At 45.2% G+C, this 16,521-nt stretch overlaps 2 protein-coding genes and 1 long non-coding RNA gene across 3 annotated transcripts; 1 reads left to right on the plus strand and 2 right to left on the minus strand.

Moving 5' to 3' along the window:
* The first annotated feature begins 1,216 nt into the window (after positions 1-1,216).
* Positions 1,217-1,600, plus strand: LOC124697233. Its single transcript, XM_047229854.1, has one exon. It carries the CDS (start codon positions 1,217-1,219, stop codon positions 1,598-1,600), a length of 384 nt encoding a protein of 127 aa, XP_047085810.1.
* A 2,498-nt stretch (positions 1,601-4,098) lies between these two features.
* On the minus strand, positions 4,099-9,239 carry LOC124704080 (GPN-loop GTPase 3-like; the record flags this gene model as incomplete). Its single annotated transcript, XM_047236324.1, is given in 9 exon segments — positions 4,099-4,452; positions 4,919-4,974; positions 6,040-6,133; positions 6,227-6,357; positions 6,442-6,545; positions 6,826-6,911; positions 8,318-8,399; positions 8,503-8,611; positions 9,012-9,239. Coding segments are annotated over 9 exon segments (807 nt in total). The 3' UTR covers positions 4,099-4,352.
* A 3,550-nt stretch (positions 9,240-12,789) lies between these two features.
* Positions 12,790-13,834, minus strand: LOC124700313. Its single transcript, XR_007001705.1, has 3 exons — positions 13,474-13,834; positions 13,050-13,074; positions 12,790-12,904 (listed from the first exon to the last, which is right to left on the minus strand). It is a non-coding gene; the product is annotated as an uncharacterized LOC124700313 (long non-coding RNA).
* Between the last annotated feature and the right edge of the window lie 2,687 nt (positions 13,835-16,521).

A 16,521-nucleotide genomic window follows, 5' to 3' on the forward strand; every position in this document is an offset into this window, starting at 1 on the left:
GGCGGGAGGAACCCTAGACTTGGTCGGGAGATTCTGGTCCGAACGCCGCCGCATCCCTTTTATCCATCCTAGAAGACGGCATTCCGGAACCCGTCATTCCCTCAAAACCACCAACGGTTGGATTTCGCCCGGGTGGAATCCATCGACGGTCCCGAGCACCTCGTCGAGCAGCTCGATTTCGAAGCGGGTCCCGCCTCGGAACACCGGAGCCGGATCCCCCAATCCTCACCGGCGAAGAGCACCTCGTCGGCGACGGGTCACCTCTCCGGATCCGATCAAGCCTCCGCCGCCGACCTTCACAGCCAACAAGCCTCGCACCCAAATCACCTCCACCTCCCACACGAGCCGGAGTAGGCCTCCGAGGTGAGCCGCGAAGAGAGAGCATCACGGCGCCCACTTCTCCAGTTCCTCCAACCCTTGCTCCGCCATGAGACGCCTCGGGTCTTCGGGATCCTTCATTTGGACCATCGCCAGCGCCGCCGCCACTTGCTCCTCGAGACCCTGTCCTGAGATTTGCGGCCGCCACCCCTTCTCCATCTGATCGATCGCCCATTCCGAGGCTAGGCTGATCTGAAGGATCAACAGCTTCCGCCTCAGAAGAGCCTGCCGACGCTCCTCCGCCATCACCGCCGCCTGCTCCCTCCGCCTTCTCTCCTCGCCCAGCCGAACCTCCTCGGCAAACGACGGGAAACCCGCCGTCCACTTTCGGGAGGACATGCCCCTCCGCCGTACGCACCGGAGAGTACCAGCAACGGCGGGCGCTCGGGGTGGGAAGAGAGGCGGCGGCGACGGTGGTGGGGCGAGATCGCCTGAGAATCGCCAGATCGCCGGTGTTGGGTGTTGGGTGTTGGGTGTTTCCTGTTTTGCATTGGCAGAATTGCCAGATCGCCGGTGCTGCTTTAGAGCATAGTACGCATAGTCCTTGTAGGCAATGCACTAGCTAGTTGTTAGTTGCCGTACGAGAATCGTCAGCGTGTTGTTTACGTGGTACAGGTCGGTTGAGCCCGTCGATGATGCAACTGTTTTCTAACCGCGATATGTGTCTTCAGTGCTGTCAGCCATATACGAAACGGAAACCTCTTACGTGGAGGCCATTACTTCTACGGGTATATAAGTGTGGGCCGATAGGCATGCCTCACAGCTCAATCAAAGCCAGCAGCGATAAGTACGTAGTAAGTACCCCGCCGATCGAAACCGAAACCCTGACCACACATCAATGGCGCGGCACTCTCGCGCGCTGCACCCGTTCCTTCTTCTTCTTCTCGCATGTGCCCTTTTCCAGAGCTCCTACAGCTCGAGACCGGTGGTTCACAGCGCCGACGAACCTGCACGCCACGGCGACGGGCCGACGACGCAGGTCCGGCGCCCCACGGAGGAGGAAGCGGCCGGTGTCCATCGTGAAGCAGACGCCAATGGTGCGGCATCAGCAGTAGGCGACGGCGGTGCTGTTGGGTCGGAGCAGTGGAAGAAAGGAGCACCGGTGGCGCAACAGGTGATGCCGCGTTCGAAGCTGCCACCCCAGGTTCCTGGAGGAGAGGTGGAGGATTCGGTGGCCCGGCCATCGTGCCGCTCCAACGACGTGCGCATAACCTGCTTGTAATTTTTATAACTGCCTTTGGCGTTCTTTGCTGTACTGCTTTTGAGTTCGCCGGTTCTTTTTCTAACAGAATAAAAATAGAATTGTAACTGAAGCGGACAACTGCTACGCCCGAAGTTGTAGGTCATGGTTTTAGCAAGCTGTAAACTGAACTACTTCGATTCTGAGAATCTAATTAATTTAAATTTAGTCCCTCGCGTAAAATTGCTTCGAGTAGCAAATCAGTCTTTTTTTCCTCGAGGGTCTGCCATTAATCCTCACACAAGGTTCATCGGGCTTGCTTCTTGTTGTGCTCGATCAAAGAATGAAAAGCACTGAAACGAGTTGCGCTCGTCCAAGAAATCATAAAAATGAAACCAACAATGTCAGAAGTCACTTAAACCAACGAAGCGAAACTGAAAGGGTAATGAACCTGATCAACAGCGACAGAGATGAAAAGTATGGAAATATAATAAACATGGTGCGTCCAACAGTTGAGAGAACGATGAGTTAGCATTCATATATCTTGGATTCAATCACCCTTATGCAAATGAATTTGGCAGAAGTATAACACGTTGTATGTGTAATTCTCGTGATGCAAGTTGCCTATAGGGATTGGGGCACCGTGCCTTGCTCCTATAGGCTAAATTGGGCACCAATCAATAGCAAGTTCGTTCATCTTTATCACATATGGTGACACCGCCCAACATGGCAAATTGCCCTTCTTTCATTCTTGTGTTATTTCATTATCTTGTGTTAATTGGCTTGATTAATGTTAATGGGAGCTAGAGCTATACCTAAAAGCCTACATGACCGGTAGTACCCACAATTAGAACCAACGGTGATCCTATTTCACCCCATTTGTTTATCATTTGTGTTGAAGGCATGTCGAGTTTGACAAGGAAGAGCACACAAGACGGCTCGCTGCAAGGAGTGCGGATCAAGAAAGAAGCACTCATAATTAATTGTTTTTCTAGTTATATGTACGACAGAATGCTACTAATATTTATTTATTTTTTGAAAAGAGGGCAAAAGCCTTGGCCTATTCCATTGATTCACAATTTACATCAAATAAAAGAAAACATAAAGATACAACCCAAGCCTACTCTCTCGGCATCAAGTAATCCACCCGTTTAGCGCAGGCAAGGGCCCATAACTTAGCCTCGCTCCTAGTCTTCTCAAAAATCACCAACAGGGGTGCTTGCTTATCTCCCAAGTTCCATATGCTACCAATATTACAAGCATAGGAGGAAAGTGCCGAGTTTATCAAAAACATTCTATTGTTCAGCATTAGCCCAATTGGTTTATTTGAATAAATCCTCCATTTTCTTTAGTAAGGGCTGCACCAGAAGACAGTCAAGGGGGGTGGTATTAAGAAAATCATTCAAATGACAAACGATGTTTTGAAAGTACGATGTGGTGAATCGAAACAAAGGGTAATTTAAGTGAGAGCTCATTTAAGTATTTTGTGCGGTCAAGAATTGAAGGAGGGATGACACATTCTTTCATCGTGGGGAAGGAAGTAGTACTAATTAAGTCACTGGTACAAGCCATCCCTGATGTACCGACATGCTTTTGCGACCATATAAATTCTCCCAAAAGGCAGTATTGGTGGGGGGAAGCAAAATGGGCAAAATGATACCAAAACCAAATCGAGTACCTTTGGGAGAAAATGACAGCTCCAAAATATTTGGGAGAGTTGGGTTTCAGATGCCAACATTTTTAGTCTGAACTCTTTCTGCTCGACAGGGACGGCGCTTACTTCAGCACCCAAATTCAGTGACAGTGAGACTACTGAAAGCTATATATTAGAGTAACAAAAAGGACATTTCTCAAAATCGGATGGCAATTGTTGAAGGACGTGATGTGTTAAAGCTGGGTGAGATTAAGAAAAAAGTAGGTACTGGAAAAGCCAACGAGAATATGGGAAAAGAAATGGAGTCCTAGAGTTGGTTTCTGACCTCGTAGACTTGGCTAATAGAAATGGAAAAGTTACGGACAGTGAAGCCAGCTATTGCACATTCCACTAAGCTCCATGAACCAAGAAGATCGTTAGGATTGGCACTATGACAGAAATGGAGCCTTCCCACTTCTCAGTGAGATCCCAATACGGTAGCTAGGCACGAAGAGAAGATTGGCTTGAGCGAAGATCAACTACTTCCGGTACAACAACTGCCTGGAGACTTCCCCAAAACTCAACCCCAACAGAGAAAGTCAGTTACAATTCAGTATGAAGAAATCACCGGTATGTAAGTTATGTGGGCAGAAAACAGCACTTGGTATCATGCACCCCTAATTGCATCATGTATATTTTATCTTCATCCTCGAGAATTCATTGGTGTGCATGTAAACACTGGTTTGAAGGACAAATATAAAATTCCTGCATCCGCCAAATAAATTACTCCCTCCAATCCCTTTTATTGACTCGGAATTTAGTACAAATTTCTACTAAATCCGAGTCAATTAAAAAGGTTTGAAGGGAGTAGAGAAAAAGCAACAGAATGGGTGGATGGCTCGGGATATTTAGGCTACCACTCATGTTTCATGTCCTTCAACAGCTCCAGAAGAGTATTTTACAGCAATATATAGCTTCCATCCACTAGCATAAATAGGTGACTTACACACTCTAGCAGATGCATTCTGCTTCGTCTGGTCTACGATTGAAATAGATAGATTGGTCTTCAGCCTGTTTGCACTTCTGCATACTGTGAATCCCTCCTCCCATTGAGATGCTACATGATACTAGCTAGTTTGTTGCCTCTGCGTGATAAAACGATTAGTCCTCATCAGCCTCAGGAATGTAGTCCCTAACCTTCACGTCAGCATCTTCTCCATACTGGATGCAACTGTCGATGTTTGACAGCACATATTGAATGCTGGAAAAGCAAGGATGGCAAGGGACATGAAAACAGAATCAGTATGTACAGACTCGAGACTAATTGATCCATACATGCCATGGAAATAACTGAAAGTGTGATCTCAGCATGCTGTGGTATTACACATACTAATTAACCCAGCTATAGCACATGCAATTCAACTGAACAATCATCTCGCTATAGAAGCTTTCCCAATTCCCACCCAACAGTGTTCACTCCACAATTAGAAAACAAAAATCAAAGGCCAGACCAGTATATGACCGCAAAACACCATATTACTAGAGTAAATTGTGAAGTGTTCTACAAATATGATCTGTTAATGTTGCATCCGTAAGCATACTAGTATAAGCCGCATGTAGGGATCAAAATTTTAAGTGGCAAAGGGCATTTGACGCACACCCAAAAAACACTATGTAAAAAGGCTTTGACATTTGGGAATTGTAACCAAGAAAACAAACAGCATTACCTGCTCTCTTTTCTCAAGTCAAGTGGTATGAAATTCACCATGCTGTAATCATCGACCTACAAGATTGTAGTACTGGCATCAATATTGGATACCTAACAAACAAGAATATAGGAAAACAAATGGAAAAAATGAAGCACATGAAAGACAAGTGGCATGTCTATGCTGATATGTACAAAGAAATAAAACAAGGTAACTACATCAATACAGCCATCTATTCCAAATGTTGACCTAGAGCATGCCAACATGAATTTCTCGGTCTCGTACACCTTCACACACCGATAAATCTGAGCCCAAGGAAGAGCCCAAAAATGACAACACTATTAATAGGTAAACTGATAGTATTATTTTTCCTAGACCATGAACTTCATGCTGGGCTTAACAAAATAATAAGTAACGATCAGAAAGTGAAATTTTATCACTACTGAAGGAGTAAAAGAAAGCATGTGTGCGAAAATCCCTGCAATCTTCACGAATCCATAGATACCTACTGTAGGTTCCTTCAAATAATGGTATTTGCACAAATCGAAGCTCTCTAAAGCTTTTTATCTACTTATAAGTTCGAGAAGTCCAGACTCCCCAATCACCATAGCCAAACATGGTATTCGCACAAATCAAAGCTCTCTAAAGCTTTTTATCTACTTATAAGTTAGAGAAGTCCAGACTACCCAATCACCATAGCCAAACATAGTTTTGGTTATCTAGCTGGAATATAAATTGGCACGGGCTATCATGCTAGACAGGTTAAACTTCCTGGCCTAACTTCAAATAAAGCAAAGGCGAGTTGGCCACAGTTCATGGAATCACAAGTTCACAACAGAAGTGCATCATGGAACTCAAAACATAATTTTTAAGCAAGTCAGTTTTACTAGTGCATGGTCAGAGCTCAGATGCCAGAACTTAATGGGTCGTTCTAAATGAAAACTTAAGCCATGTGTCATCAGAGAAAATCTAACCACGCTGATATTTTCATTAATATAAGTCCAATGCAGGAGATACAGGTCCAGTAATTATGAGTGTAGGGCATAACAGACGTAGCTGACAGCAATATATTGACAGTTACAGGGCTACATGAAGGATGAAATTCTACAGAATTAAGAATTTCAGGTTCATAGAAGGCATACCAGATCAGCCAAAGCCTTGTTTAACTTGCCAAACCGAGGTGCCATCTCTCGATTCAGCTGTGACAGAAGAACTGCTGCCTCTGGGTTCAGATAGCTAGAAATACAAAAAAAAAATACATTATTCATACAAAAAGGGGCGACTTTAAAACGTTAGAGCGAAGCAAAGGGTAAAAGAATGATAGCATACTCTTCTACATCTTTTTTGTTTGAAACCAGATCCATCTTCGAAAGGATGTTGATATGAGGAAGTTCAAGTTGAATCATAGCAGAAAGAGAAGCCATGCAACCACTAATGTATTTGGTTACATCACTGACAAACTGCACCAAGAAAAACAAACAGAAATCAGCCTGGGGTTGGAGTTCAATGTTGTCATAAAAGAAAACTGTATTAGTGATTCAAACCTGCGAATCCAAAAGATACACAGCGCAAACAGTGAAATTTTTCCGTTTCAGATACTCGACAAAGTTACGTAGAACTGGAACATGAGTGAAGAGTTCAATCTGGCCTGCCAAAACAATATGTGGAGCCTTGGGTTAACCTTTTTAGGTAATTGTTAAGCAAGCTAGGTATGTCAGACTTTCCATACAGTAAAACTTGCTACAGAACCACACAAGAGATGGATTAAGATGGCAACAAGTACACAGTTAGTGCACAAGCATAACATAATAAGTAAAGAAAAACTCATTAGACTAGGCCCATGCAGGTGTTTATGTGTAAAGAATAGTAGGTGACATGAAGTTAACAAAATATAATTAGAGCATGAAAACAGGCATTATGAAGATTACCTGGACAGTCAAACACAAGATAGTCATCGTCCAAATAGTTCTCCAATTGTTCATCCAACCAATCATCCAAATTGTCTTCAAGGTGCCTAAGGGTTTCTTAAGGAAACAACAACTGCCAGCATAAGATCCTCGTTGCCAATATAAAAATGTTCACATCCTCTTGGAATTGCATGATCAAAATGAATTTGGTCAGAGCCTAGATTACAAATGTAGCTCTTTTTCTTTGACTTTTGAGTACAAAAACATAAGGGAATAATAAAATTGGCAGCACAACAGTGCCTATCAATCTTGTGCATAAAGAAACATTCCTAGCAAATGACTTGAACAAATGGAGCGGAAAACTGAAACAATAACTGAAAGTCATAGTATCTGCTATTGGGATAGCAAATCATGCGGGCACAGTGAAAGTATTTGCTCTTGGAACATATGCATACAACTATTGCTAGTGAAAAGTAAGCAGAAGGTAAATATAATTTCTAGGCATAATGAAGCATATTTGCGACCATCCCACCAAAAGACGTAATAAAGCACTAGCCATGGTTTTAAAGGCGCCAAGGCGTCCCAAGGCGATGGGGGGGCGCCTCAACGCCTAGGCGCTCAAGGCGCATTGCAAGGCGACGCCTTTGAGGCTGCCTTGCTGGAAGCAAAGCATCAGCTAGGTAGGATGAGCAGAGGCAAGCAGAGGCAAAGCAGGCAAGAAGAAGTGCATCACATACACACACCAGACACCACCAAGGCACCAAGAGAAGCTGTCATGAAAGCTGTACATTGTTTCCCCTCTGGGAGAGGGATGCACCGGTGGGAGGAGTCGCCAAAAGCTTGGCCAGAAGCTTGGCCGGAGCTGGGGAGGCCGGCAGATGAAGGAGCAGCAGCAGATCTGGCCAGAGTTGGGGAGGTCGCGTGAGAGGAGCTCCCCCTCTCTCTCTTCCCTCTCTTTCCCCTATAGATGGCCCTCAATTTCCCTCCCAGCCCGCCATTTCTGTTTTCCCCTCCTACCAGCCCAAAGTTTCCCGCGCACAGAACAGAGGCGTCCAGATTCTTGCAAGGCGGCGATTTCGCGCCTAGGCGACACCTTTGGACGCCTTGGAGACGCCTTTGGACGCCTTGGGCAGAAAACAAAGGCGACGCCGACGCCTTGCCCTCCTGGAACGCCCGGACGCTTAAGCGTCGCTTAGGCGACGCCTAGGCGACGCCTTTAAAACCATGGCACTAGCATGACCTAGAGGATCGTCCAGATCCAGTGACAATTTACCAAGCAAGTAGGGTCTTCCAAAATTAATATGTACCACATCTGTGAGCCTCAGGGTACTCCGCAGAACAATTGGCAGCGATGTGCTACAATAGCAAATCTGCCACAGCAGCCTAATGTTGCAACTCCAACCCCATTATAGGTACCAAAGTGAAACGACAGGGGCACTTCATAACCAAATACTAGCTTGGAAGGAAGATAACAATCAACAATAAATCAACATGCTTTCACACAATAGGATACTCCATGCAGTAGATGAGGCCGCCGTTCGGCCCCATCCCAAGCTCCTCCATGACATCATCCAACGATATGAGCTCTCTGATATCTGGAAGAAGAAAGAACACCAAAAGAAGCTGAGTAAGAGGCATATCTAAATAGGAGTACAAAGGCATATCTAAATATGAGTAGAGGCGTAAAAGTATTATTACCCGTAGATACAGGATAGCTGAAGTGCTCAGCGGCTGGATCCAGATTGACCATATGAATCCTCCTGCCCACCGTCTCACAGTGCTGGAACAGACCGGAGCAGTAGGTGGACTGCACAGCAACGACAGTAAATTAGAACACGCCATCTCTTCTAGTCTTGTCCCTAGTCGCTCTAACATCAGGTTCAACCCACTTCGATGGGGCGAGTTGCCCTGAATATGTGTCGGTATATATCTATCTCACTTCAGTGAACTTAACTAAACCCTAATAGATAACTAGAAAAATTTAGAAGTAAACTATTTCATCGGGAATCACCTCAGATAGGACTCAAAGCTAAAACCAATCTAAACAGCACAATATAAACAATAGTCTAGCGCCGGGAACTGAATCAAGCATGAACCAAAAAGAAACCCAGAACCAATCAACAGCACAAAATAAACAACAATCCTCGACGGAGTTGAATCGAGCATGAACCAGAAAGGAAGTGGGCGAGGAGTCGAAGTGGGACAACCTTGCCGCTGCCGGCTGGGCCGATGACGAGCTGCGCGAAACCCATGGCGCCGCGGGGCTGTCGGACGAGTGGGGAGGGGGAGGGGGTCTTGGTAGGGGTAGGGTTTAGAAGGAGGGGAAGGGGTGGTGGGTTAGAGCAGGAAGGGGGGTTAGAAGGCGGAGGAGATGGCGGCGGCGAGGTAGGCGGCGCACCAGACGAGGGCTGCGAGGAGGGTCCCGATTAGGGTGGGCATAGGCGGCGTCTCCCGGAGCTTGGTCGGCGTTGGCTGGCTCGCGTCGCGGGGTTGGAGACGAGAGCAGAGAGCGGCGGCTTGAGGAGGGTTTCTGGCGGCTGGCTGGGAGTCGGGTCGACCATCCGAAAGGCAGCGCCACCCCACCAGCGGGGGCTGCTGATGCCGACCTGGTCGCCAGGCCGGTTGTTGGGCCGGCCCACCATTCCCCCACCTATTATTTTCTTTTACTTTTTGCTTTTTCGTTCTCTGTTCTATTTCTTTTCTTGCGTTTTCCAAAAGCTGACTCTTCTTAGATCCGATTTTTTAAAACCCGGAATTTTTAAATTTTAGTTTTTTCTGAAATCTAAATATTTTCAAATTTTGAATATTTCTCGAACTTGAACATTTTTTTGGGATTGAACAATTTTCAAATTTTTGGTTATTTTTCCAAATTTGGACATTTTCCAAATTTGAACATTTTTCTAATTTAAACATTTTAAAATTTGAACTATTTTCAGATTTAAACATATTTCAATTTGAACTATTTTCGAATCTAAACTTTTCTGAATTTGAACAAAAAAACAGAAAAGCAAACAACATGGAAATAAAAAAAACAGAAAAAACGAAAAGGAGGGGAAAACGTAAATGGGTCAGGCCCAATACCCGACCAGGGTGTGCGGTGCCTATTAGGCACCAGCCTGATCGGTGTATAGGATTGGCCCAGAGCGGTGGGGCTTCAGGAGGGTTTCCGATGGTGGTGGCAGATGGGCCAGGTAATTTATTTTTCTTGGGTTTCGCGTTTCTAAAACTGAATACCCTAGATTTGTCCAGAAAAAATCGGGTTCAGGTAAATTACAACACGATGGAGAGGCCAGAGAGTAGCCACTCACTACCCAGGCCAATGGCAGGTGGACCGTGAACTTATTGTTCGACGGGGAAAACAAGATGTACCTCCACACCGGCTGGAAGAGGTTTGCCTGCAATCACAACGTCGAGGTCGGCTGCTTGTTAAACTTCTTCTACGAAGGCAACGACAAGATGAGCATCAAGGTGTATGACACAGAGTCTTCACGTATCCACTACCACAGCTGCCCAGGCGATGACAGCGACGACGACAACATCGAAGAAGATTAGGGCCGACCTCTAGTATAGGTTTTTTTTGTATGCCCTATATTGGTGTCTTCCAAGGTTTATGGATGTTCGTTCGTTATTTCAATGTTTTTTCATTTAAAAGGAACGAAGCATCTTCAAAATTATAAATAAAGTGTTACTTTTAAACAGAAATTTGTTTGGGGTCGGGTTTGAAGAACGCGGCTGGAGAGGAATGCTTCACTGCAATGAAGACCAAGGCCGACATCCGTACTAGTACTAGTTGAATGCCCGTGCGTTGCTACGGCTAATGGCCCTATTTCTATAAGATTGATTCTTGAAATTACTCCAATAAGTGGTTCAGGCATGTCTTACTTATAAACATAAAATGTACATAAATAATCGCATATATAGAAAGAAAGATATGCAAGCACCGTTAAAAAATATGTTTTCAACCATTGCATTTCAATCAGATGATTGCATCACAACCATTGCATCCATTGAGCAATAAGATATCGGTTTTTTCTGTCGGGGAGAGAATATCTTAATCACTGACGGGCAGCTGAGTATACATTGTCTGTTACAATAAAGTTAACAAGAAAATCAGGGGATGAAATACATTCTCTTCAAATTTGGAAGCAGCAAAATTCTCAAAAGATATTTTAAGATGGTTGATCTATCGTATACATAACATTTCTTTTCCTCGCAGGATGGCAGGGTCCAAAAAGGAGGATGTTAAGGCCAACAATAGATGCTCTATCTTCGCCCCGCCCCCAGGGCATCGTAGTAGTTGGGAATTGTTTCAGCTACATACATTAGAACTTCACATGTTTGGTTTCAGATGACGATGGCGGGTGTGCTGCTTCCACTTTTAGAATGAAAAGCCTCGTACACATTAGCCTTCATCCAAGGTTGCTTTGGATTTGCCCAGTCTTTATGTCAACTGGGAAATGATAGGTTGGGGAGCTTATCAGCAGCCTGGACGCCTACACTGGAGAACACAACCTTCCCGTTACCTCTGATATCTCTTTCTTATTCAGAATTCCCTGCCTGCAAGCAAGAAAGATAAGCTTTGGAGAAAAATCACCGAGTCACCAATTGTGCTTTCACCTTTATACACTATTTCATACCACATCTCACGTGCCATGCTCTCCAAAGGAAATGGAGAATCATACTCCTAGTACTTCCAGAAGCTCATATTATTGACCTTTCCATGTTGTCTCTGCGACTTCACACATACATAACTCGGATACCTGGATAGAATAGGTTAACAGATGATCGGTTAATCACTTCGCATACGTAATCTAAAATGACAACATAAACACAAGAGCAGTACATTGTGAATTAAGAAAAACGAATTTCCATCGTGCAAACTACTCCCGACTTTGTGCAATATCCCTTCAAGTTGTTTACTATCTTTCTCTTATTGCCAATCTTTTCATCTGTTCACTGCTAAGCCCTATTCTCGTGTGGTGCGTATAAATAAAAGGATAATACTATTCAGATCGAGAGGGCACATCACCAGGCAGGGTCCTTTGCTATGCTCGAAGGGGTTCGATTTACATCATTGTATAACCAGATCCTCCTCCACCTTCTGAAAAGTCCACTCAATATTGTGCTTAGGATCTTTGATGTCAAGCTTGCAGATACCATCAGCAATTTAGGTATAGGTAACAAAAGGAGGTTCAAATAAGTTACCCAAGGGCACATCCCATCAAATTTTTAATTGGTTATCCAGATCATAACATCGACAGTGCCATTGGTGCCTTCCTTGTCATGTGGTGCTTTCATGCCACCCAAGTAGCGCATATTCATCTCCGCATGGTCAAACTATACTTGGTTTTATTGTACTAAGCTCGAAACAGGATATACTATGCACAGATTGTGTATATGTATTGTAAGATTCAAAAATGTAGAGTAGTTTGCTCTAATTTTCGCGTTATCAAACAATTAGGAGTATACGAATAGTACAAGTACACTCACGCAGATGAAAGGAGCGGTGACTTACATGGGAGATTAGGAGCATCACAGCTTTCCGGCTGACATTGTCCCGCACGGTGTCCATGGTCGTGGCAGACCGGCGCTTCAAGCATAATCACCACGAACATGAGAACTGTCAATGCAAAGATGACAAGACCAAGATAAGTCAATGTGAAAAGAAACATAGTGGTAGTACTATTTTAATTGCTCAAGAGTACAGGGATTAACAATTCTTGCAGCTTGGCATAATCACTCGCACAAATGTAATCACATAAACATCATGTACTAAAAATTCAATTCTAAAGAATACGAGATGATTTTCATAAACCAAAAAACACCACATACTGAAAAGCAGTAGTGCCATGTAGCGCACACCAATATAGACTGGAGTAGCAATAGTCAGAGGTTATAGAGAAAATCTTATCAGCACACTTGAGTGGGGGTTAGTATCCATCAAGAAGTTTCACCCAGAAGCTTAGAAGGAAAATGGAAAACATTAATTTATAAGCTTGTTTGCACAATGTCTATTTGGTAGAAAGAAAATGGCAAACAAAAAAAAACTGTTGTTGCCAGAATACACATCAGAAGTGAAATATATGGCCTGGAGTGTAACCTGTATTGGCTCAAACTGGATGATCTAAGGCAACTTATCACTACAATACAGAAAAGTTAGTGAAAGGCAGTCAAACCGAAGAGACAAGGAAAGAAACATTCCAACAAAAAGGTACCTGAAGGAGTGATCGTTTTCAAAAGAGCACCTTTGATGTAAAATGATGGATAGACCTGAGATTGAAACCTGCATATTTAACGGTAAGTTGGTAAGTCCCAAATACCATGCTTCTATTTATTAAAAGTGAAAAAATGAAGGATGTACTCCTTGTCTGAGCTTTATTAGTACCCATCTTTAATAAGTGCAACAAAAAACAATGGATAAATTGCTCATGCCTTTGAACCTAATATTGAATACTACATAGACACCAATCAAAGGGAAAATAACATGCAAACCACTACGCAAATACAGAGAGTGAGACAATATAAGAAACTATAAATTCAATTAGTTGTAGTGAGACCATATAAGCAGAAGATGCGGAGCACCAAAATCCAACCTATGATCTTTTAGTTAATGTGGAATTGAAAATGAATAGGGAATCATCAGAAAGGAAATATAGAGGAAAAACTTACAGGAAAAGTAATATCACTTAGCTCAATCACTGCCAGATTCAAGAGTAATTTTGTTTCCTGCAGACATGAAACAAAAAAATGACAAATTCAGTAACATATAGCTATTTAGGAGGTCGAAGTAATGTATTGAGATGGTAACCTCAAACATTTTCTTCTTCCCATGTGAATTACGTGATCTGAAGAAACTCATTCAGAATTGCATGGAAACAAAATAATACAGTTTTTGCAACTACTGTTAAGAGTAAATAGCATCAAGATTAGATGTGATGAAAACTGTGAACAATAGCTAGAAGTCGAAATGTGTGCAAGCATTGACTTGATGGTATCTGAGGAGTTAGGTTAAGCACCGGTAGCACAAAAGTTTCACCGAAAGCTCCCTTGACCAATCTGAGCATAAGAATGCATTTCACTTGATTTTCTTTACTTGATGATTTGTTATGATCCCCAAGTGTGTTTCATGTATCATCATAGATTGTGGTACGTGGACTGAGAAGTAAATGCTGCAACGTAGTACTCGACCTGCAAGAAGATGTCTGCACCTTCATCAACAAAAATCGTCCGTTCAAGTTATTTGCCGTGAACCAAATGATGGGCTTGCTGGAAGGAAAAACCTTGCTCGTCGTGATTCCTTGCTCGACCTGGAACTCACTCTCGACGGCGTGGGCGGATTGGAGTATGGCACCCACCGGCTTGGCAGAACTGCGTGGGGGATCTTCTCCTCTCTGAGGAGCTTGTCCCGCCTGGCCGCGACATTAGGGACCTTCAGCCGGAGCAGCTACCTGCGCGAGGCGCGCATGACGATGGTGTCGCGCGCGAGGGCCAGCATGTAGCCGGCGGCAGCTATTAACATCTTACTGCAGAGAATAGACCACTTGGCTTAGAGGAGAATCATGGTAGCCAGTAGGCTTATCCGATCACGGCGGGGAGGATCTCGTCGCGTGAGGAGATTCTCTTGGTTGTGCGGCGCCACCACGTCGTAATCTGCGAGTTGCGATGCCCCTGCTGATGTTGTTCGTGCCGCGCCGCCGTCCGACGCGTGCTACTTCTGGTCTGGCCTCCGCTGCTCCTTGAGGTTCGTGGTGGCAGGTCTTCGGCGGGATTGGTAGGAAGGCGACGTGGTAGGCGGGGCAGGATGCGGGCTCGGAAGGCCCATCTGGGCGTCTTGGTCACCAGGAGGAGGGGAGGCGAGGTAGAGGCATGGTGGCCCGACCGGCGGTTCGGAGGGCTGGGATGGCCGGCAGGGTGGATGGTAGAGACGGTGGCGGCGCGATTGGATCGAGTTGGAGACAAGGGGATGGGGAGGCACAATCTGAGAGAGGTCTGCGGGTGGAGGGGCGTTTCCAGGAGCGGGGGAGAGAGCATCTGATGGTGGATCTTGTCTGCGGTAGATTGGACGGACATGATGCTTCCAATGACGACCATCAAAGTGCGTTGAGTGTCAAACGACCAACTCACATTTAATAGTAAAGAGTACAGCTTCACTGAAACGTGTCTCTTTCAAGTGTGTGAACTAAATTATTTGGCCCGTCAATATTTGTTCATTCACTCCTATGGATAGAAACAAAAACCGTGTATATTCCTCTCCGGGTATAGCCATTATTCAGTTCTGAACTAGTGGTAGGGTCTCTGGTTCAATACAAGAAGCATGCACGTCAAGAATTTTAATTTGCTCGCATGTCCATGCTACCAGAAGGAGAGTGGATAAATGGAGGTCTAGCTACATGTAGTTCTTTATTTTCAAAAATTCGAAAATCATAATTTTAAGTTTTAAAATAGCCATTATTCAGTTCTGAACTAGTGGTAGGGTCTCTGGTTCAATACAAGAAGCTGTAGGATAACGTAGCATAGAAAACAAAAATTTTCCTACCGCGAACACGCAATCCAAGCCAAGATGCAATCTAGAAGACGGTAGCAACAAGGGGGTATCGAGTCTCACCCTTGAAGAGATTCCAAAGCCTACAAGATGAGGCTCTTGTTGCTGCGGTAGACGTTCACTTGCCGCTTGCAAAAGCGCGTAGAAGATCTTGATCACGATCGGTTCCGGCGCCACGAACGGGCAGCACCTCCGTACTCGGTCACACGTTCGGTTGTTGATGAAGACGATGTCCACCTCCCGTTCCGAGCGGGCAGCGGAAGTAGTAGCTCCTCTTGAATTCGACAGCACGACGGCGTGGTGTCGGTGGCGGTGGAGAACTCCGGCGGAGCTTCGCTAAAGCACGCGGGAGCTATGGAGGAGAAGGGGGCGGCTAGGGTTTGGGAGGGGGTGGCCGGCCACTCAAAGGGGGCGGCCAGGTTGTGCCTTTGGTGTGTCCGGCCCCCTCCCCTATGCCCCTCATTATATAGGTGGATTCCCAAGAGTTGGTCTCCAAGTCTTCGAATAAGACCCGAACCAAAAACCTTCCATAGGGAGGGGGAAACCTAGCCTAGCCCCCTAAGGGGGAGTCCACTTGGGACTCCTCCCCCACTAGGGTTGGCCGGCCATGGAGGTGGAGTCCCATGTGGACTCCACCTTCCTTGGTGGTTTCTTCCGGATTTTTCTAGAACCTTCCATAGAACCTTCCGCGACATTTTATTCACATAAAATGACATCCTATATATGAATCTTATTCTCCCGACCATTCCGGAACTCCTCGTGATGTCCGGGATCTCATCCGGGACTCCGAACAAATATTCGAACTCCATTCCATATTCAAATACTACCATTTCAACATCCAACTTTAAGTGTGTCACCCTACGGTTCGTGAACTATGCGGACATGGTTGAGTACTCACTCCGACCAATAACCAATAGCGGGATCTGGAGATCCATAATTGTCGTTGCCTAATCGACGGTACCTCGGAGGAGGGATCCTCACGAGGGGGAGAAGAAGTAGGGGCCATAGGGCGGAGTGCACACGGGACGGTGGTACGCGAGTTACCCAGCTTCGGAACACCCGCACGATGACAGGGCCTACCGCCGCTTGTCCGGAATTATCCGGGCGCTTTCGCGTTGTTACAATGAGTTGTGGTTGTGCCTCTAGGGCTCCCGGGATCCGGCTTATAAAGACGC

Source organism: Lolium rigidum, chromosome 3 (assembly GCF_022539505.1).
Source record: "Lolium rigidum isolate FL_2022 chromosome 3, APGP_CSIRO_Lrig_0.1, whole genome shotgun sequence".
Classification (NCBI taxonomy): Eukaryota; Viridiplantae; Streptophyta; class Magnoliopsida; order Poales; family Poaceae; genus Lolium; species Lolium rigidum.

What these genes read in the sequence shown, in the direction of transcription:
- LOC124697233 (XM_047229854.1), top strand. Translation starts at nt 1,217, where the DNA reads ATGGCGCGGCACTCTCGCGCGCTGCACCCGTTCCTTCTTCTTCTTCTC.